The sequence below is a fragment of the Phlebotomus papatasi genome, chromosome 3 (genome assembly GCF_024763615.1).
Source record: "Phlebotomus papatasi isolate M1 chromosome 3, Ppap_2.1, whole genome shotgun sequence".
Lineage (NCBI taxonomy): Eukaryota > Metazoa > Arthropoda > Insecta > Diptera > Psychodidae > Phlebotomus > Phlebotomus papatasi.
The window spans coordinates 30,431,127-30,454,429 of record NC_077224.1 but is presented as its reverse complement, the minus strand read 5'-3'; the positions used below and the strand labels follow the sequence as shown (position 1 = coordinate 30,454,429).

The window sequence follows — 23,303 nt, the reverse complement described above, 5'->3', positions numbered from 1 at the left end:
TATGAAAATTGTACTACTGTGTATGCTGTGTCAGCTGGGTGCAGTGGGCGCTTGTCAAACTCTATTGTCATTTTCCTTCACGTATACACGGTTAGCGTTGAACGAGTTATTTACCTTTTTCTCACGAAAATCGCCATTTTTGGGCGATGAAAGGTATTGTATTGCAAAATATCACAGATTACAGTGATATTGGTACTATAAGTTCTGGTTTAAAAGTGCTCAAATGATGGTAAAGAGGGTGAAAATAATGTGTGGAAAAGATAGGCATTGATGTGATATGTGTTTTGAAACAGTCATAAGGTGTACAATGAGTCAGAGGGAGATTGGAGCAATTTCCCCATGGTCTCATCGATGATGGATTTTCTTGTACCTTCATATACCTGTTCCTCGAATAAAATTGTGTATGGCAGTGTCAATAAACTCGAAGCCCCTGCTCTTTACAGTGTAAAAGACATTAATGGTGTGTAAAAACGCATTACACATGCCTTTTTTCTCGTCATCCACTTCGCAATGTGCCAAGGTGAGATTTTCCTTTTTCAGTTGTCCCACCTCAAAAGTACAAAAATACACCCGCCGGAGTGTGGCCAAAATACCACCGCGTCCAAGTCATAAAGGTGTGCCAAACTCGTTCTCTTACTTTAAAACCGTCTCTTTAATCTTACCTCAATTTACTTGCAATGATTTAATTTGTATATTTTATGTTGCACAATTTATATAAAATTTCAAGAGTTGTACGACGCATTGCATCTTTTTTTATTTATTTTTTTTTTAATATTAATAATAGTATATGATTTTTAAGATACTAGACATTTCTCTACATACATAACAAAATCCGTAACTAATTAAATAAAAGAACAATAAACTTATAGATCTCTAGACCATTTGATCATTATCAAAGATAAATTTATTATATTGCAATTGGTAAATATGATTTTATTCAATATTGATTCAATAGCTCTCTCAATTTCCAAATAAAATATTTTTATATACAAAGTAGTGCCAGCAAAAGCCACGTAAAATTAAGGCGCGCGTGTGTTAAAATGAGTCAGGCATGGATAACGGTAAAAATGCGTCAATAGTTCTTCTGAGGCTAGAAGTATCAGCAGAATTTAAAGAAAGACTTTAAAATTGACAAAATCTCTTGTGAACTTCGTCTATTCCTGCGCATTTATTATTGGAGCAATAAAATTGGGCTAAAATGAAAATAATATTTGGTTTATAAATTTTTTTTTAACTTCCAGTGGATTATTGCTTCCTACTTTTGTGTGAAATACTGAGCTATCCATCGTCTCGTTTGTAAGTTAATTCTACATGCATGAATGAGACAACACTTGTTGTTTGTTAGCTGCGCTATCTCTATCTCTCTTATTGAAAAAAGTGATTGTAAATATGACGCACATGCAAGGTCGTTGCGTATAAATTTTACATATCTGAAGGTCGTTCATGTGGTCACGTGACGGTTGTATTTCATATGTTCATTTCCTCAAAACTATTGGAATGTCCTTAAAATGGCTCCTTTTAAATTAAATTATTTTTGAAGATTCTATTGGGAATATTTCAAACTAGCAGCATGTATATGTGTATACCTACAGTTATACCATTTCAAACAAATTATACCGTAAAACAAAACAGCTAGGGGGTTTTAAAACAAAACAAAAAAAACTGGTGAAAGGTTCAAATAATAATATGCAAACGTCATAAGGGGCAGGTTACTTAAATAACTCAAGGTTCCTGAGTCTAATAAAATCTAAAAAAAAACACCTGATACAATTTTATTTATTAGGAACTATATATAACAAATACTGTAGATTTAAGAAAAAATCGTACGGGATAAGCCCTAAATGCGTTTAATTGCATTTTGGGTTATCAACTTTCAATACCTCAAGATATTATTCCTTTATTTAAAAAGAATAGAATTATAAAACCTTGTCCTAAATATACTGTGTAAATTAGGTTTTATTTGATAGAAAACTAAAATTATTATTTGAGAATATATTGAAAAATTTCCAATGAGGATTTTAAATCCTCTTAATCGAGAATATTATCTTAAATCATGGACACGTGAACTACCGTACTATTTCCTAAACATATTTCAGATTCAGAGTCTTATTAAGATTAACTTAGTTATTAATATTATTATTTTTACTCACGATTGTACTGTTTTGTTATATTTTCAGAAAGAGCAGTAAGTCGGGAATTATCAAAAGGCATAAAAGAACATGATTCATTGTAAGATCAAAAACTATTTCGACAATCGTATATCTTGAAAGTACGAAGACATTTTTTAAACAATGGCAAGTACTAGCGAAAGTGGACGGGCTTCAAATATAAGTGTCACAAGCATTAACTGTGAACAAGATGACATCCAACAAAGTGCTCTTGAGGTTGCGACAGCGAATCAGGGAAATATTTCAGGAAGTGTACTGACAACAAGAGCCACTACCCCAAACCATTTTTACGGTGGTGGTGGAAGTATTCGGATTTCTGTACCCAAAATGGAAGAGTCTGATGAGTCTGATAATGAATTGCTAACAATTGAGGAGAGTGCTAAAGTGAATATGAGGAGCAAAAGTGAAAGCAATAATTCCAAGACTGCCCCCAGGCCAATGTCGTGGGAAGGTGAACTATCCGAGCATGAGGATGTAATGGATGTGGATAATGTGACTGGCAATGGGGATGGGTCAAAATTAGCTGAATATCCAGGAATTGATAAATTTAATCATCCAGTTATAAAAGTAGAGCAGCGAGATTTGGAAACTAAAGAGGAAAAGGCACCAGAAGAAGCAATTTCTCTCACAGCTAAAGTCTCTAATGAGACCACTAATGCAACTGCGATAGATTCTACTTCAAAGCACATAATTCAAAATGATGTGGTTAATTTGAAAGTGGAATCTAATTTACCAGAATTCAATTCATCTGTGCAGGCACCTCTTTTAGTGCGTTCAAAAACTACCCTTTTACCTGCAAATCCCAGTCCTGACTCAGCAATACACTCAGTGTACACACATAGCTCTCCAAGCCAATCACCTCTTACGTCGCGACATAATATATATACACCTTCCTTGAGTCGCAATAACAGTGATGCTTCACACAGTAGTTGCTATTCTTATAGTTCAGAATTCAGCCCAACACACTCCCCCATTCAAGGACGTCATAGCATGTATGGTAGCGTAGCTCTCAATGGTTCACCTTTGCATCATTCTGTGCTCTATAGACCAACAGTATATTCCGTTGATGCGGAATCTACAGCAAATAGGGCATGTTTTGATGATTCCACGACACTGGAGAGTGAGACATTACCATCAGCCGGAATATCAAGGCAACAGCTCATCAATAGTCCTTGTCCCATTTGTGGTGACAAGATCTCTGGATTCCACTACGGAATTTTTTCCTGTGAATCATGCAAGGGTTTCTTTAAGCGAACCGTTCAGAATAGGAAAAATTATGTTTGTGTCCGAGGATCAGCATGTCCAGTTACAATTGCGACGAGAAAAAAGTGTCCAGCGTGTCGATTTGAGAAGTGCCTTCAGCGCGGCATGAAACTTGAAGGTAAACCTATAAAATTCCGAATTTATAATTGTAAAAAGATAATGGTTGTCTAAAAGTACAGAGTAATTTACAATGTTATTCAGGTCATATTTCAATAGATAGATGAAGTTGTTAAATCTACTCATAAAACATTTTTTTTTATCTGGAAATAGATTTTAAATTTTGTAGATTATCTAGATGATATTTTTTTCCGAAATATGATTCCATCGTCCTCATAAATCGTGGACAGAATAATTTATGATATTATCATCGGCTAAAAAATAAAATTTTTCTACTGCCATGTGAACAATAAAAAAAGAAACATTGTGATTTATGCTCAACGCACAATAATTTTTGTTTGTAAATATGTTTTTGACTTTTCAGTGGGAGTGAATGAAACATAGATCTAGTCATCTCGCTCACTCTTTTAGACAATTTTGAAAACATGTTTACAAACAGAAGTCATTGTGCGCTGGACATTATTTATAAAATTTACAATACACTTCAATTTCTTTTTAATTTTCAGCAATTCGGGAAGACAGAACACGTGGTGGTAGATCCACATATCAATGTTCGTTTACACTTCCGGGTTCTATGCTTTCGCCATCCGTAATATCATCATCGGATTCTTCGGGATGTCATCAAAACTACCGGATGAACGTGCCACCACTGAAAGTTGAATCATGCGAGAGTGGCCCAATGAGTGGTTCTAAGCCACGTATACCATCACTTTTACAGGAAATTATGGATGTAGAATATCTTTGGCAGTACAACGAATCTGAACTGCTAAGACTTAACCAGCCACCAGCAGTGACTGGTAGTGTACCGAATGGAACACAAGCAACGAATCCTCTGCTCGCTAGTGCTGGATTATCACAATCGGACAACTCAAATCCCGATTTAATCGCAAATTTATGCAATATAGCCGACCACAGGCTCTACAAGATTGTAAAATGGTGCAAGAGTCTTCCCTTGTTCAAAAACATTTCGGTATGTGTGTTTTATTTAGTTCGTGAAGCTCTTCGATTCTTCAACATCCTTTTATTTTACTATAGATCGATGATCAAATTTGTCTCCTAATTAATTCATGGTGCGAATTGCTTCTGTTTTCGTGTTGCTTCCGATCTATTTCGACTCCAGGCGAGATTCGAATATCACAAGGGAAATCTGTAACCTTGGCTCAGTCACGATCTAGTGGACTTCAGGTGAAAATATTATGCTTAATATATGTTTCTTTTTATTTATAATCTTATTTGAGAAAAAAAACAATTTAGGGAAAATGTGTACTATAAATACCTGGAAAAAATCAGGGATTTGATATTGTCTTTTTGTACTATTTTTTAATTTCTTTTTTTTTGGGACGTAGAACTAATAGTTACAAGTTAAGTGTGGCAATTGAAGGAATCGCACCTCTATAAGCTGCTCTAGGCACTGGCTCAGTTTTAAGAGCTGCGATTCCTTCATTGCAAATTTCAATTGTGGCAAACTCGAACAATATTTACGTAAATAAATGCAAATTTCGTTTAATAATTTTAAAATTGTATGTAGCTTATTATCGTAAGTAATGAGGAAAATTGGATGAGAAATGCATAAAAGTATCTGAAAATCTTTAAAGTCGATCATCTCGGAAACTAGCAGAAATAGAGGCCTCATACTTTACATCCATTTTAGAGCTTCCTTTAGGCTTGAAATGTGCAAAATTTCATTTGAAAATGAATTTGATAAATTGATTCTGATTAATTATTTCATTAGCCGTAATGGTAATTGAAAATCTTTAAAGACTAAATCAGAATAAATATCGTTCGAGTTTGCCACAATCCAAATCTGCAATGAAGCAATCGCACCTCTAAAAGCTGATGTAGGCTTATCACTGGCTATTTAATATTAGTTTCTATATGCTAAGTTTAAGTTTAAAAGAAAATCTTCATACTAAATAACAAGAATATTGGAATTTACCTATAAATTTTACTGAAATTCCCTTTTTTATTTTGTTTTTAGGCATGTGTTGAAAGAATGTTGAATTTGACTGATCATTTGAGGCGCCTTCGTGTTGATCGCTATGAATATGTGGCAATGAAAGTCATAGTTTTACTGCAATCAGGTACTATTAGTATTAATTGTCCATCAGTTAGTGGTAAGAAATAATAAATAAATTATTCATCAGACACATCAGAATTGAAGGAACCTGAAAAAGTGCGCACAAGTCAAGAGAAAGCCCTTCAGGCACTTCAGGCTTACACATTAGCTCATTATCCTGAATCACCTGCTAAATTTGGAGAGCTTTTGCTACGAATTCCTGAATTGCAACGGACTTGCCAGGTATATTGGATTTTTTTTTACTGTTTTTCAAACGTACTCATTGTGTTCGTTATATGAGGAGCTCAGAGCAAAAAAAAAAACTCTATTTTAATAGGGAAATGCACACGACTTAGAGGTTTTTTGCTCCGATCGCCTCATATTAGCATAATATTTCTCTAATTGTAAAACATTCAAAAATGTTAAATTAAACAATCAATATTTCATTTATTAAATAATAAAAAAACTAAGATTTAAATTATAAATATTATGAAGATACATCGATATACTATTTCTCTTTATTAAATTTTTAGGTCGGTAAGGAAATGTTAACAATAAAATCAAAGGATGGTGATGAATTTGATCTACTTATGGAGTTATTGCGAGGTGAGCATTGACGAAATTTTCAGTGGCGGCAGATTCTGTACTATCAAATAGATTACATAAAAATATTTATATTATGCCGAGATATAAAAAAAAATGTGTCTTCATTTACTGACATTTAAAAAATGTTTTGAAGGTATAATCAATGCAGTGTTTCGTGGAAGAAAAAAAAATTACTTTTTTTATAATTAAAAACCGTGCTAATAGAATTCATAAAGAATTTATGTAATATTTTAGTAGTACATATTATGACACAGTTAATTTTTCTTAAAAAAAATTATATGTAGAACAATTAAATATGTATGTGAGATGTAATGGTATAATCTGTCAAATTAGCATTATATGTAATTAATATATCATTTTTAAGAAAGAAAAAGTATAATATTTGTGAAGAAATTTGAAAACTTTTTCTTAAACAAGAGAAAACAATTTATTTTTTATAAGAAATTTTTAGTAATTACATAAAACTTGAAAATATTTTTTAAGGATATTAATGACGTAAAAATGTGCCTTTGAGAATAACTTTGTATGTAATGTATGGTAAATTGCATCACAGAGAAATAATTCTCGTTAATTTGATGTTTAAGTGGTATGATTTTTACGCTTTATCGTGAAGTCGTTTTTGACATTCATTCACATAAAATAAGTATGAAAATTCAGTAAGAAAAAGTACTGTAAATCGGTGAATAGTAATTAAGCATAGATTATGTTACTATTTTTTTATCTTTCTCAGTTTAAATAACAAAATTAAATTGATTTTTTTTATTTTTCTGTGGTCTTACGATTTTTAAAGTATATTTAAACATATTTAGAATGTGTGACATCTGAAAATCAAATCTTTAGCTGCATTTTCCCATTTTCTGGGAACAGATCTGTGATCTTTTAATTAAATGGAAATACAAAAAAGAGCGATATATTGAATATTCACTCTTGACTAAAAATGAACTTCTTTTTAATTTAAGAGTAATTTTTGTCTTAGCAGAATAATAAGTAATTTCAAAATTAGATTTAATTAAATTTGTCAAGCGTATGAATAGTGATTGCTTCAATATTTTGCAATTTATTTAAACGACACGGTTAAGGTCTATGTAAATTGATATTCGAAAATGATATTCGAGATTTCAGAGCAACACGATAGGGACCAAAAATATTCGTGGAAATCTCGAAAATTGTCTTAGCTATTAAAAAAACACAATCATTTTTGAGTGTTCATTTGCATGGAAGTTAATTGATAAGAAAGGCTGCTATATAAAAATCAATACATATATTTTTATATTAATTGATAACGTAACATTAATAATATTTTTAAAGATGTAAGGTGTATTTTTTTTTAATTTTCTTTTGAACTATTTCAATGTGAAAAAATTAAAATTTATTGTTTTATTTATAATAAGAAAACTTTTCATGATGTGCCCTGAGATTGTTTTATCTTTTAGATTCAATGGAGTTCATGTTAAAAAAGACTAAAGTAAAAGAAAATGTGAGCCTTCCAAACTCATAAATTCACTTAAAAAGCTCAGTATTAGAGTGATAAGTAAAAAAGAGCAATTATTTTATATTAACAATAAAAGAGAGAATTTGCATTCATAATAAGACAATTTACATATTGCAAAATAAACATTTATTAAATTTATGAACAGTATACATTTTTTTCTATTTTATCGTATTGTATTTAGTATTGGGTTAAATCTATAATAATTTTTGTATTTTTTTCTAGATTATCAGATGCAATAACAGAAACCTCTCTTTTGGCAGGATCCTTTTCGTGAAATTGCATCCTTAGACGAGTGAAGGGTAGATCAGGAATTGTTTCATTTAACTTGAGACCAATATTGAAACATCCTGAGGGTATCTTTGAGTCGTCTTCACAATTCAATATTAGATTTGTGAGTATTACCGTAATATTGCAATCCTTAGCCACCTCGTACATGAGTTTATAGCAATCTCGTGCAATTTTGGATTTTGCCAAATGATCTTTTCGATCAATATCGATGTTCATCACGTGAAAAGGGGCTATGGAATCGACAATAAGTAATCCATATGCTTTTAGTGAAGTTCTATTATCCAAAATAAATTGCAGAAGTACTTTCAGAGTGCTAAAGTTTGAAACTCTATGAACACGTATAACTTTTAGGATGGTTTTAAATTCTGCCTGAATTCTTCTCATATCCATCAGGATGTCCACCATACTACGAAGTAACAGATCTCCATTAACATCCACGTAAAAGCATCCAATACCCTTCTGGGCCAATTTCAGAGCAATAATCTGACAAAAAATTGTCTTTCCCACGCTGAGAGGACCACATATTTCATAAACATGTCCTACTATCAGTCCACCTCCGAGGAAGTCATCCAAACTAATAAATAAACGAATAAATAACATAATATTATTAAGTGTATTCGTTTGAGGCTTGTTGCAATCCTTAAGTCCAAACTCTTTCATCAATAAATACTGAAGAATATAATAATTTGACTTCATGGTAAATTTTTACTTGTATAATTTGACTTCTTTTTGTCTTAAGATTTAAACAGAATAATTTAAAGATTCTTCATAGTTTAATAGTGCACGATAAAAAATAATATTGATCAAAAATAAAAAAGAAAATGAATTTTAATTAAGTTTATTTTCTTCTACATTGAGGTGTGTGATGATTTAGTCATTTTTTCTAGATTTATTTTGTATTGATTATATTTTCTTACCTTGGTACACTTTTAATTTGTAGGAGATGTCTTTTCTGGATTAGCAAGAAACTTCCCAAATCTTTTTTTATCAGAGCGATCGATTCTTTTGAAAGCTGACACGCTCGAATTATGTCTTCTGTAGTAGCTTCTAAGAATTTTCTCACTGAGCTTATACCTAATTTGGTTAATACCTCAATTGTTTCGGATGTAAGTAAGGAATGTGATATAGCACTTTGTGAACTTATTTCCATTTTATTTGACTTGCCATAGAGCTAGGAATAATAATTAATTGCACTTTTAGTTCTTTGTTTATGTTTCATTATGATTACAAGTATGTGAGGTTATGCGTTATACCCAGCTGCGGAACTTTCTTAGAAGGGTTAATGTTAAAACATATATTTTCTTCTGTCGGACTCACTCGGGTCCGTCATAAAACATAGGCTGAGTGGATGGTGTCAGAACGTCCGACCTAAAACTTTAAAGCGAAGTAGAAGAAGAAGATATTTACTACATGGATGTTATATAATCTATTTGTGGACTGCTATTATTGTGAGAATGAAACTCAGTTTATAATTTAATATATTGAGGGTAGAAGAAATTTTCTATTCAGGTAATCTAAAATCCAGAGCCTTTATCATAATTATACTTAATTGAAAGATTTTTGGGTATAGGGTTGCCTAATGGACGTTCGGGCAAATTTTTCGGACTTCGAACAAATTGACGTATGGCAGCGAATAAAAATATGAGTGCGAAAAAAGTAAAGAAAAGGTTCAGTAGAAGAATGAACAGTAATTAAGGTGTATCAGAAAGGTGAAAATCAACCACAGGAACATTAGATTTAATCAACCCATTCTGGAAATTCTTCAGGACATAAGGATATGTAATTGTTGTGCACAATTTGTGCTGTGGGATGCAAAAGTGCAAACTTTAATAATGGAGTGATCTTTGATTTGCGAGATTGTGAGTGAAGTGACTCGTTCTTTTTGTTTAACATCCGCCTCTTGGCAGTTCCAAATTATGCAGAGATTCTCATCCGAATGCACTTCCGTAAATCTATTTGAAATATTTAACGTGATCGAGAGTTAACAAATTGACTAACAAGGTAAATGAGCTTTATTACAAATGAACCATGAAAACATTGCAAATGCAAAAAAAACTTATTTTAAATACCAGAAAGCAAGAAGAAGGTCTCTTTGAACGATAAAAAGGCTACTACGTAAGCAATAAGCAAATTACAAGACCCGTAAAACTTTTTTTTTTACATCTCTTAGAATGTATATATATTTTTTATATGTGAATTACATATAATGAATGAAATTCAATTATTCCTATGATAGGTAGCAATAATAAATAATTATAAAAAAATTTGCATAATTGCATTTTCCTAATTATAATGCTAATTATGAGATTGTATAATGAAGCGTATTTTTCTCATCTGAGCTTTTCCTTATGTCAGACATTAAAAAAAAAAATTAGTTGCAAATAGACACAAATTTTCACTAATTTTTTTTATACAAATCATTTTTGAACATCTTTTGCCTCGCCGCAGCGTGTCATCCAATCTCAAATAAAACAGCGATTTCACTTATTCATACGCAACGTAGATATAAAGTGATTTTAAACTATATATATATATATATATATATATATATATATATATATATAAACGTCACATGCAAAAAAAGGGCCACACAATAATTGATTACACAAATTCTGCGAGTGCCAATGAGTTCGATTGGAGAGATGTTAATAATGTTAATTTAATTTTAAATGGAAAGACGTGTGACCCACAAGAGCTAGAACCCAAGATGAATAAAAACAAATAACAAAGTAATAAGGTGGGCCAGATCGGACTGGTGATGACGTAGATACTTTTTGGAGGTTATGTCAAACGTCATCTGTTCTTGCCTCGCGCCAAAATCTCATGCGAAAACATTTCAGTAAAATGTTGGGAATGTATCAAAATTTCTAATTTAATTGTTAACATTAATAATTGTTCTTATCAATTAAACGGATATTCAATGTTTTTTCTCCTTTTCTTATACTATTTTTCCACAAAATTCTACTTGACAAAAATTATTTGCACGAAACCCGGTGGACCATACATCATATGAGCACATCACAAATGTGTCAGAACATTCAGTACTCATATATGTTTTTTTGGAGAAACTTAAAAATAAATTAAATAAAGAAAAATGTAAAGTACAATCTTATGGCGCTGGCACACCTTTTCAATTGAGTGAAATTCAATCGTTAGAAATTTTACCTCTTACTCTTTCAAACTTTAATCAGATATAGTTGTCTCTTTCTGCCAAATGAAATTTAAAATTAAAATTGAAAATGACATTGAAATTTAATATCCATTTGACAGAAAGAGATAGCTATATCTGATTTTAGTTTGAAAGAGTAAGAGAGGTAAAATTTCAATCGTTTGAAATTCACTCAATTGAAAAGGTGTGCCAGCACCATTAAAAATTAAATAAAATTTAACCTTTTTTGAAATATTTAAGTTTTGATAAAACGAAGGACACTACTACAAAGAGTTTCTCCCAATTTTACAGTATGCTAAAACCAACGACTCCTTCATATTACCATATGATAATATGAAGGAGTCGTTGCTAAAACTCACGAGATGTAGCTCTCCGTGAATTAAAATGTTACACAGTTTTTGGGTACGTAAGCGTACTAAATTTAATAACAATTTAAAATATATTTCATAAAAATTATCAGAAAATTATAGAATCAGAAAATTATTATATAAATTGAGAAATAACGAGAATAATATTTTCAAAATTATTCAATTCTTATTTTTCTATTACAAATATTTCATAAATCTGAGTTGTCAACACTGTACTAGTCGGGTAAAAGTATCTACGTCACTGGCAGTTCGATTTGGCCCACCTTATACTTGCTGGCTAGAACCATCATATTTCGGTAATTGAATAATAATAATATACAGAAGTGATGGCGAGAGCAATTAGGTTAATGAGAATTTTAACAATAAAGGTACACAAAATATAAAAAAAAATAGGCCGGGAACGTAAATTAGCCACATATATATTCGTGATCAGGAAGTGGCGAAACACATTTTGGCCAAGTTTGAGCGCGATATACATGTCTGTATTTAAAAAAGAGTGAAATTTATGTTTAGAAAAGCTAAAATATATTTCACTTACACATGTTTTATTTCATATTTTAAATTTATTTAAAGTTGCATAATGTTTAAAATCATTGGGAACTTTGTAATGAGGAGAAGCATTTTGATATAATCAAGGTTACTTAAGATACCACTCGTATTATTTAATCACCTGTGTCATATATAAATTTAAATCTTTAATATTTGTGATTTTTTATTCGAATATAAACATTCCTTCATCATCATCACATCATCACAAATGTAACCTCCAGCTATACGAAAATAGTATGACCAATGCACTGAATGACCAATGCCAAAAATCATTATGATGACCTAAGTTTTCGTATACCTATATAGCGATGTGATTGTGTTGAACTCAGGGGTCATTTCACATAAATGCCGTAATATCGTTTTATATGTATTTACCGGCTGTACTTTTTTGGTCTGCAATATGAAATTAAGTTCGATGAGTAAAAATCACACGTGTAAATTTCGTAGTTTACACAGAATATTTCAGCTGTTTTCTCATCTCTATATAATATAATTCTATGTACTTTTACATATATTTTTTTTGTATAATATTTACACTTTTCTAAAAAAAAGTGGTATCTGTCAATTTCAGGTGAATCTTCTTAAATGAAAGAGAATAGTCAAAAATGATCACCCGGCGAAATTGGTTGTTGCGCTGCAGTATTCTCATCAATATCGCTGTATTGCTGTATATTTGCAGTCAGTTGATCATCGATAGTGGAAATGTTCCTATTGCACCTTCATACATTGTGCAATTCAATCCGGATAAACAGAATCTCCACACTGAGTCTTCAAGTGGGAATAAACTCTCTAATCAAGTTGTGAGTATTTTGTGGCCTAAATATTTTTTTCAATATTTGTGTTATATACTTCTCTGATATTTTTTAATACTTGAAAGGAAAATGGCTTGAGAGAAAACCTCAAGAAAGATGATGTTCCCCAAGTTGAGGAAGAACAGCAGCAACTGCAGCACATGAAAGAGATTGTTGACAATAATGGAGAAGATAGTCGTTTTGAAGTGCCAACAGAGGCGAATAATCATGGTAATAAGATTCTGAATGAGATGGTCTATCAGGACATTAATTTAGGTAGTACAAATACAACATATTCAGAAAGTCTTCTCAATGATAAGGATTTGGAAAACCGACTGAGGTAAGTCTTTTCAATTGTTGTAATTGCCATGCTAGCGTATAATATAGAGTATTCATAAGTAATTCTATTTTTACCATCTGAAATAGATCATTGATCAAATGCCACGATAGGGATTATAAAGCAAAGACAGAACAGAGAGGTGATTTTTGGGTGTTGAAAAATTATATTCGAGCAGAACATGGTGAAATTCGTTGTTATGAGAGCATTACATATACAACACATGCTGATTATACTTTTCTGGACAATTTGATACCTTTGCTCGAAAGATGGATGGCACCAATAAGTATTGCACTTCATGCGCCAGGTTTCGATTTTCCTGTCACCATTAATGCTATAAAATATTTGAGAGATTGTCCATCTGAGGCCCATTTAGTACGACAATTTGTAACTTTTCACATTTACTTCAGCAGTAAACATATTCCAAAAAGTGTGAGTACATGTTTGTCTTTTTTATAAATTAAATTAAAATTATATGAAATTTATATAAACATGAAATTAAAAAAAAATTAAAACATGAGAGAGATCTCTTGATAAACCATTTCAATAGCTTAACCCTATAAGAACGATTAGGTGACCACTGACTCAAAAGATAAATTTTTCCTACAGTCAATAAGAGTTAGGTTTTGCTCTGATAAGCCAGAAATTTTTGTTTCTGACCTCCAATTTTTGACGTCGTCCTTAAAAAATCAGTGAAAGCGAAATACTAATTTGTAACATCAATCAAATTACTTGAAATATTTTTTTTACGTCAGAAAAACTAAATTGTGAAAAAATCGATGAACCGCAAAAAACCCACAACCCGCGAAAATCCGAAACCCATAAAAAATAGGCGACCCGCGGAAATTCCATGACCCACGAAAAATATTATTTGATATTCGAATGATAGGACAGAAGACCTTATTTAATGGTAAATATGTCCCATTGGATACTACATCTGAAAAATTTTATTTCAATATTTTGGCACTACAGTATACTGCAAAATCAAGATTTTATAATGCACTTTTTAAATATTGAACACCCTTTGAAGGATTGGAATAGGTACGATTATGAAAAAAATCATACCTAACATTCAATTAGTCTTAAAAAAAGAAATTTCACTTGCCAGTTAATGCTGTCACTCACCAGTTTAAATAAAAAAAGCAAAATGGTGCAAGACAAAAATTCCACATGAAATATGGATCTCCTTTTGTGCCTCTTTGCATATTTAAATAGAAAGTTAAGTTCCAGAATTTCCAGAAAAGCTTTATCGGAATATAAATGTGTAAATCTCTTAGGATTAATTAAAGAAAGTTCACATTATTTGAAAGCATGGACGTTTGAAGGGGGAGTACTTTCGATTAGTGTTTGGATCTTTGCAATTCGAAATACTTAACCCTTTAACGACGAGACACTTTTTACGGACTGAAAATCATCAATAAAAATTAAACTGAAAAACATAATCAATGATAAATCTTGCATCTAACCTCGGAAAGTTAAGTTTGATTAATTTTTCTGACAATACCAATGAATAATATTTTTCGCTTTAATGAAAAATATTACGTAAGAGTTTTTATTGCCAAAAGTGTTTAGCTTAAAAAAAATTGTAAGTATAAAAAATAAATAAAATCCATTATGAATTTGAGAATTTAAAAATTCGTCATTTTTGAGCTTAAATATTTATTACATAACGAGTAGCTAGAGACTTGCAAAAAATATTCTAGATTCCTTCAACCTTCTACTTTACAATTATGTACAGACATAAGAAAAAAATTATTCTAGGTAGTCAGGAAAAATTATTTTCTTTATGGGACACCGGTATTCCAGTCGTCCTTAAAGGGTTAAAAAATCTACTGGCGAATTGAAGTTTGGGTTCGCGTTGAAAAATTCAATGCACAGTCGAATTTTCAAATATTTCGAGTTGCAGGGACCCCGAATTACACGCATTTTGTGGTCACTTGTAAAGAAACTCAGCTACCATAAGCTTATATGGGCTTATCACTGATCATTTTTAGATTATGGTAATAGCTATTTGATTATATGTAATATTTTAATAAGATTTATTATGTTTTTTATATTTTCCAGGTTCCGAAGTACGATAAAGTTTTCGAAACATCATATAATTGTTCAAATCCACCACCATTTGCAAACATATCTTATGCTCAATTATATAAAACACAGAAAAAACTTCTCTACCCTGTGAATGTTGGGCGAAATATTGCCCGAGATGCAGCTCTCACTCACTATTTTTTTGCAAGTGACATTGAATTGTATCCAAATCCTGGTTTAGTGAGAAAATTTCTCGAAATGGTGGCAAGAAATGATGCTACAATACAAAGGCCAAAACCCAAGGTATATCCTCTGGCAATTTTTGAAGTAGACAGCTCTGTGAATGTACCACATGACAAAACGGAACTGCAGGAACAATTTCGCAAAGGGAAAATTATTCCATTTCACAAGAAACTCTGTCCAAGTTGTCATGGTGTACCAAAGTCAAAAGAGTGGATGGCAGCCAATGAGACAGAGGAATTGGGTGTTTTTCATATAGGAAAACGTGTTGGATATTATCTACACTGGGAACCCATTTATATTGGCACGCATGATGATCCTCACTATGATGAAAGATTGAGTTGGGAAGGCAAAAGTGATAAAATGACACAGGTAAGATTACTTTTTTAGGTGTGATTCCTTCTAATCACACCTATTGTAATCCTCGGATTTTCTCAAAGTGCTCCGATCGAGCTGAAATTCACAGGGTATATGTTTTGAACATGCCTGATGCCGAAAATTATAAGCCGGTAATTTCGGGTCCGGCTGCCGTCCGGCCGTCCGTAGTACGCAATATCTCTGGTTTGGATAGAGATATCTTCATAATTTTTTTTTTTTTTAAATATATCTACGCGCGCGTACGACGATTTCTGTGATATTAGTTCTTGGAAAAACCGGTTCTAAACCGGTTAAAATCACGTTTTGTAGTTTACCTCGAAATCTAGGTATGCGATTTTGAATTTTTTATGTTTATGTTGTCTAGTTGTAGTCTGTTGTTTATTTTATCACGGAAAAATGTTAAACAAATTTAGTTTCTTTTTAAAAAACGACTCTTGTGATTATTTTCATTCCACACTTGGTACTTATTGGAAAATTCTAATCCTTATATTGACAGAAATTAACGTCGTCTTCATGTTCGTCCTTCTATTCCTAATTCTGTCAGAACTTATCTGATGACCTTTTCAACTTTAATTTTCTAATAGAATACCTGATTCTATTATTTTGGCCAATGCTAAATACGTAAATGTTTATCGAAATAAGTCAAATATTCATACGAAAATAATTTTTGATTTTTTATTAAACAAAAAAATATTGATATTTTTTTTTAATTATCATATACAGGGATATGCACTTTGTGCTTTGGACTATGAGTTTCATATTCTGGATAATGCTTTCTTGGTGCACAAACCAGGCATTAAAACACTAAAGAGAGATCCTAAGCGAGCAATGCTAGCTGCTAAGACAAATCAACTCATCCGTAAAATCATATATCCGGAACTTCAGGTGATGTATGGTGTGAGAAAGGGTTGTGCTATATAGTAGTTGAGAGTTACATCTGAGCATCAAGAAAAAAATTGCAGAAAAAGTGCTCAGTTAATAGAATGGAAGAAATGGTTTTGCTTATAATCGTAAAGGAAAATCACTTCATTAATTAAAATAATAAGAAAAAAAATGAAGGGCTAATGAGTTGCATTTAGTTTAGAAAGAAAAATGAGAGAAATTGATAAATATGACTCAGCATGGTCAAAATGAAAATTGCCAGAATTTTAAACACCTTTCGGAGATGATGTTTTAAACAAAAGTATCCTTGTATATACTAAAAGTAAGCCCACTTGTATGCTTTTATCTTTTATCTCAATTCTTACATATTTATAATCCATATTACTATATATTTTATACAATTTGATGAAAAAGATATTGATATTGTAAAAAAAAGTATGATAAAATATTTAGGCACAATGAAACAAACAAACTAAGCGTAACAAGTAAAATTACAACAATTCTTAAAATAAATAGAAAAAAAAGAATAAAAAGAAATCTAACTGTGGAAAAACGATTTTGCTGTGAATAATAAGTAACCCTTTTAGATATGAACAAAAATCAAGACAAAATAGTTGTGAAGAATAAAAGACATTGGTTTACATTAAAAGTCCAGTTTACATTAAACAATCTTTACTCCGTCTTTAAGTCAGAGCAATAATAAAAATAGTATAGATGATTCTTGGAAATGATGATTAGATCACTATTAACTTTTCAGCCTCGTTTGAAGCTCTTCCAATTTCAAATACAATTTTCCATGCAAGTGGAATTTAAATTTAGTTTTAAAATTTTAGGCTTTTTTACCAATGCAAATTCCACATATTCTTCACCACTGTGTCATTTTAACAGTAAAAAATATTTTTTAATTATTTGTGATTCTTTAACTTATGTGTTAGATAATTCTAATCTATGTTACAGCATAGAGAAAACTTTCCAAAACTCTGCTATAGTGTACATTAGTAGGCTTTTTCAAATTTTATGTTTTTTTTTTCCACTAGTAGGTAAATTTCCGAACAATTAATATTTGTTGGATATTTTATAACATCAGAAATGTGTTAATATTCTAATTCTTTTACAGCTGAATAAGTCTTTTTTTTTGTTGGTTTCAGTTTCAGTGAAAAGTCAAATATAAAAGTAAAATGAGAATACAGAGTTACTCTAGAAGTCATTTTAAGCATTTTTTATTATGAAGATGCCTTTGAAATAATTCCTATGACGTTTCGGAGGCATTTTATGGATTATTTTAAATCTGGAGTTTATTTCCGAAGAACAATTGGATGAAAATTTTGATTTTCTTAAACTGTTAGAACGACTGTTGTATAGCCTTAAGTTTAGGAACTCTGTATCCTTTAGACATGAAATGAACTTCAAAGTTACCTTCAAATTGAATTGACTGTAATGTGGTGAACACACTTACAACTTATGTCGAGATGATTTTTAATTTAATTATTATCAAAATAAGGATTAGATTGCATTTCCACCACTTCCTGACTAAGTCGTTTCTCGGCTTAAGCCGATTTATTATGATAATCAATAAGTAATTTTTATTAGAAAATCAATTGTATTACTCCTAAGGTATTTTAGGCAATCTTTAAAGTGATTCAATCAGTTCAATTGATCGTTTGAGAACCTGTAAACTGTAAATGATGCGAAAGTGCACTCAAGGTATAGCATCTAAGTCAGTTACGAGTTCAAGCACATCGCAAAACCTGGGACACTTTGCCACCCTTTTTATATAACTATAATGTCATAGACATACTTACGACTTAAGCCGTGAGACGTCTTAACGTAATTATAATAAAAAATAATGATCAGATTACATTTCTATCAGTCTCTGATTGATTCGTCTCTTGGCACAAGCCGAGAAACGGCAGTTAGTGGGAAACTGTTGAGAAGTCAAATCATTTTTTTGAACGAAATTTGAACGCTTATTCTTATCGAAAAACGTAGAATAGTAAAAAAAACGCCATATTATTTGCATTATATTATTACATTAAATAAATTTCATCAATTTGACAAAAGTGTCAATAGGGGTTCCCTATCGAAGAGGTTTTCATTCGACCCTATTCTCACCAAACTTTCATTTGAAAAAACTCAAACTTTAATTATATCGAAATAAAAAAGAAAAGTTATATATTCTCTTGTAATTTATTATATTTCAATTAATTTTAAAACATACATATCACAAATAAAGATTTGCACTAAAAATCCATTTGGTGCAAGGGTCACAAGAGATTGTATTATATAATGAATGCTTTGGCAGGTGGATTAGTAAGAGTTTTCGATTTTTATTTTTTAGAAGAACTACACTGAATTTACTAGACCGAATGCTAGATGATAGTGATGCTAAAGCCATCAACCCAGACCCCATTGTATAGTACTATTTTACATGACGGAATCTCAGTCCTGTGATAAAGTTCACTTGAAAAATCTTTAAAAAAAAATACTTCTAAAGAATAGATGAAAAAAAGAAAATGTTCTCAGTCTCTCTGTTATACATTTTTTTCTCAATCCAATAATTCGTGAAGGCTAGGAAGCATGATTCTCTATGCTGTAACAATGCACCTACTATTATCTTTTAATATTAATTGTAATAATTCTCAGAGGAACATGAATCTTGAAAGATAAAACTTTAGCTATATAAACTATAATGCCTTAGTATTATTTGAAGTAGTATTTTTTTCTAGTGTCATAAAATTTTTATTCCTTAAATATATTTTAATCTTTTTGCTGCATTGACCAGAAGAAAAAAAACCACAAATTTTGAATAATTTTCAGCACATTCAGAGAAACTATCTATTATTATCATAATGGAATTTCCGTTAACTTTTCTATTCTAATGCAAAGAAAAGTTAGTTCAGAAATGCTATGGAGAACTTCATTTTATTTTACCCTTCCGAAATCGGGAACAAGAGATTAATAAAATCAATGATCAAAAATGACGATAGAACAAGAGAAACATATTCGAAAATGGTGTATCAAGTGCCTTAGAATAAAAATTTATTTAATAAAGAATTTGTCACAATTTTTGTATATTCATGGTGTATAAAAAAAGAGTAAAAATATCTTTCGATTGCTACAAAAAAATGTAAGAAGTAAAAAAAAAACAAAAATTAAGTTGCGATTTAGATGAATCGAAAAATCACTCAGAATGTGAATGTGTTTCCTTTTCTTATGAGAATGTAAGAAGAAAAATTCTAAAAGGAATATAAATGTGTAACATTTATGACATATAATATATATGATAGAAGGAAGAATATAAATGATGAATGTATTTTTTTGTATCATTTGAATTTCAATGTCTATTTTGAAGCATGTTTGAAGGCAAAGTAGACGAAAGATGAGTCGTTTTAGTTTCAGAGAAGCTGATGGTTTAGCCACCTTGAATCATCTTGTCATGGTATAATAATATTATTAATAATATTATTAATGTTTATTGTATTACTAGGTACGACATTTAACAGCTCGTCTTCCCCCAGACGAGCGCGAAAGTGCTATTATAACAATTGAACACTCTGGTCCAGCTCCAGATGCTGTGGAAGCGTATATACAAGAGAGTACAGTGGCATCTATATTAGGTATGTACTATACATTGCATACTGTTCGTCAGAAAGATCGGGTTGGCATTTTACGTGTCTTGACTATTCTTGCATGTTGTAAGGATGATCGAGCATATGAAGATCCCTTTCTTCATTCTCTTATTGCCCTACTAATTCCAATGGCTGAAGAATTTACCGCCGAAGATTTTTGCACAGGACTTTTTGATGAATTTCTCTTTGCTAGACTCACAAGAGACAATGTTACGCGACACATGCTAAAGTTATTGTGGTACATCCATCTCAAATTACCAGCTGCGCGTCTCCAAACACTTCTCAAGGCACTCCAGCCATCCTCTCAGCACCATGAAAACGTACACAAATTATATGACAATCTACAAACACGGATTGGGCTGGCAATTCAGGAAAATATCGCGTCAGAGACTATAGATATTGACTATGATTCACCTCTAAAAAGTGTTCCTACGCCAAAGCCTCATTATCTTTAGTTTTTTTTTATGATGAATTTTTCTATTTCTTTCAGTTTGCCACATAATTTACCGAGTTGTTTTATGTGTATCTTAAATTTTGATAAAAACATTTAGTGAATCTAGTTATAGAGAAAATTTGTCATTCCAATCAACATAACCCGTTTGTGAATTATAGTAGGCTATGCATTAGTGAAAAAACAATATTTCTGTAAAGTTTATAGCGTTCATAGCTCTTCTCTCAAAAGAAAATGTCGCAAAAATTGGAGAACTACAGTTTGATACTACAAGATGGGACCGTTCTTCATGGCGAAAGCGTTGATCAGCGTGGTGATGTAGACGGAGAATTTTTTTTTACCACAGCCATGGTGGCTTATCCGGATCAGAATCTGAATCCGGTCTGAATTTTAGTTGAAATGACTAATCCACCGAAGTTTGTGGGCTATGGATTGGAAGAACTGAAAGTTCCTGGACAAGCTTATCTTCGTGATGCACTCCCTTCTTGTACAGACCCCCTAAAAGCCATTGAGAATTTTCAATTAGAAAATGGTGAGTAAATGTGACGCACTCTTATATTGTATTGTTAAAGACTTGTGGCAGTTTTGTTATCCTTCTGAATCCTAAATGACATAATACAAATCAGGACAATAAAATTGTAGTAATATAGAATAAAATGATTTTTTAGGCATCCTATTACCATCTCTTCGCCCAATGTTACCTCTACTTGACCTTCATGGAGTACGGCGGCTGGATTTTCATACGTCGGTTTTGGAGGAGCTCCGTGAGAAATTAATTGCTGAAATAAATAAACTTGGAGCAAAGGAAGGATGAGAAAGAATTTTCGATAAACTTCTTAAAGAAAGCTTTCCTGTCGTAAGAGTGCGTGCGCTAAGTAAAAAGGCAAATTTGGAGAGATAATCAATCACTTTTTGGAGACGAAGTATCACCACTTTTATCGCAATATATACGAGAAAAAGAGCATATCCTGTTTGATCATATGAACCTTAACAACCTGTTCTTTACGCCATCTCCTAAGGTGAGTTTATTAAAAAAAAAAACTAGTAAGAAAATAATATTGTTTTACATTAAAATGCAGTTACGACGCCAGGGAGAAGTGGTCCAGAAACTAGCTAATATGATCGGGAACAATGTTAAATTGTATGATATGGTGCTCCAATTTTTGCGTACATTATTTCTGCGTACCAGAAACGTGCATTACTGCACTCTAAGGGCAGAATTACTGATGGCACTACACGATCTTGAGGTTCAAGATATTATTTCCGTAGATCCATGTCACAAGTTCACATGGTGTTTGGATGCATGTATACGAGAGAAAAATGTTGATATCAAGCGATCACGGGAGCTACAAGGTTTCTTAGACAATATTAAGAGAGGTCAAGAACAAGTACTTGGGGATCTATCAATGACCTTATGTGATCCCTAATCCATCAACTTCTTAGCAACATCTGCAATCAAAATTCTACAGCACCTTATTAACAATGAGGGTTTGGCCAGAGATAATACCATTTTAATTCTCTTACTGAGAATCCTTGCCCTAGGACTTAGTGCATGGGTCATGATCGATTCCCAGGAATTTAAGGAGCCAAAATTAGATAGCCAGGTTGTGACAAAATTCTTACCAGCTCTCATGTCTCTGATGGTGGATGATCAGGTAAAAAATAATTGAGCCTTTTAATTTCATATATGTATATAAAATTCTTAATAATATTATTAATGTTTATTGTATTACTAGGTACGACATTTAACAGCTCGTCTTCCCCCAGACGAGCGCGAAAGTGCTATTACAACAATTGAACACTCTGGTCCAGCTCCAGATGCTGTGGAAGCGTATATACAAGAGAGTACAGTGGCATCTATATTAGCTATGTACTATACATTGCACACTGCTCGTCAGAAAGATCGGGTTGGCATTTTACGTGTCTTGACTATTCTTGCATGTTGTAAGGATGATCGAGCATATGAAGATCCCTTTCTTCATTCTCTTATTGCCCTACTAATTCCAATGGCTGAAGAATTTACCGCCGAAGATTTTTGCACAGGACTTTTTGATGAATTTCTCTTTGCTAGACTCACAAGAGACAATGTTACGCGACACATGCTAAAGTTATTGTGGTACATCCATCTCAAATTACCAGCTGCGCGTCTCCAAACACTTCTCAAGGCACTCCAGCCATCCTCTCAGCACCATGAAAACGTACACAAATTATATGACAATCTACAAACACGGATTGGGCTGGCAATTCAGGAAAATATCGCGTCAGAGACTATAGATATTGACTATGATTCACCTCTAAAAAGTGTTCCTACGCCAAAGCCTCATTATCTTTAGTTTTTTTTTTTATGATGAATTTTTCTATTTCTTTCAGTTTGCCACATAATTTACCGAGTTGTTTTATGTGTATCTTAAATTTTGATAAAAACATTTAGTGAATCTAGTTATAGAGAAAATTTGTCATTCCAATCAACATAACCCGTTTGTGAATTATA

General features: G+C 31.8%; 3 protein-coding genes and 1 pseudogene across 6 annotated transcripts; 3 read left to right on the top strand and 1 right to left on the bottom strand.

Moving 5' to 3' along the window:
- The first annotated feature begins 33 nt into the window (after positions 1-33).
- LOC129807539 (nuclear hormone receptor FTZ-F1 beta) lies at positions 34-7,849 on the top strand. Of its 2 annotated transcripts, XM_055856882.1 has the most exons (8): positions 34-520; positions 1,242-1,296; positions 2,178-3,549; positions 4,055-4,518; positions 4,584-4,733; positions 5,527-5,629; positions 5,693-5,847; positions 6,138-7,849. In XM_055856882.1, exons 3-8 carry the CDS (start codon positions 2,292-2,294, stop codon positions 6,219-6,221), a joined length of 2,214 nt encoding a protein of 737 aa, XP_055712857.1. In that variant the 5' UTR covers positions 34-520; positions 1,242-1,296; positions 2,178-2,291; the 3' UTR covers positions 6,222-7,849. The 2 variants fall into 2 exon arrangements, with proteins under 2 accessions (XP_055712857.1, XP_055712856.1); XM_055856881.1 differs by lacking the exon at positions 1,242-1,296 and having other exon boundaries at positions 48-520.
- On the bottom strand, positions 7,812-9,300 carry LOC129807577 (uncharacterized). Its single transcript, XM_055856950.1, has 2 exons — positions 8,908-9,300; positions 7,812-8,564 (listed from the first exon to the last, which is right to left on the bottom strand). The coding sequence occupies exons 1-2, from the start codon at positions 9,138-9,140 to the stop codon at positions 7,880-7,882; spliced, it is 918 nt and encodes a 305-aa protein (XP_055712925.1). The 5' UTR covers positions 9,141-9,300; the 3' UTR covers positions 7,812-7,879.
- A 32-nt stretch (positions 9,301-9,332) lies between these two features.
- LOC129807556 (beta-1,4-glucuronyltransferase 1) lies at positions 9,333-20,045 on the top strand. 3 transcript variants are annotated; one of them, XM_055856913.1, is made up of 7 exons: positions 9,333-9,499; positions 9,561-9,991; positions 12,648-12,876; positions 12,954-13,207; positions 13,294-13,636; positions 15,269-15,844; positions 16,574-20,045. In XM_055856913.1, exons 3-7 carry the CDS (start codon positions 12,682-12,684, stop codon positions 16,769-16,771), a joined length of 1,566 nt encoding a protein of 521 aa, XP_055712888.1. In that variant the 5' UTR covers positions 9,333-9,499; positions 9,561-9,991; positions 12,648-12,681; the 3' UTR covers positions 16,772-20,045. The 3 variants fall into 3 exon arrangements, with proteins under 3 accessions (XP_055712888.1, XP_055712890.1, XP_055712889.1); XM_055856915.1 differs by lacking the exon at positions 9,561-9,991 and having other exon boundaries at positions 9,439-9,499; XM_055856914.1 differs by lacking the exons at positions 9,333-9,499; positions 9,561-9,991 and adding an exon at positions 12,479-12,575.
- Positions 20,046-21,211: 1,166 nt separating this feature from the next.
- Positions 21,212-23,281, top strand: LOC129807550 (negative elongation factor B-like; annotated as a pseudogene).
- The last annotated feature ends 22 nt before the right edge of the window (positions 23,282-23,303 follow it).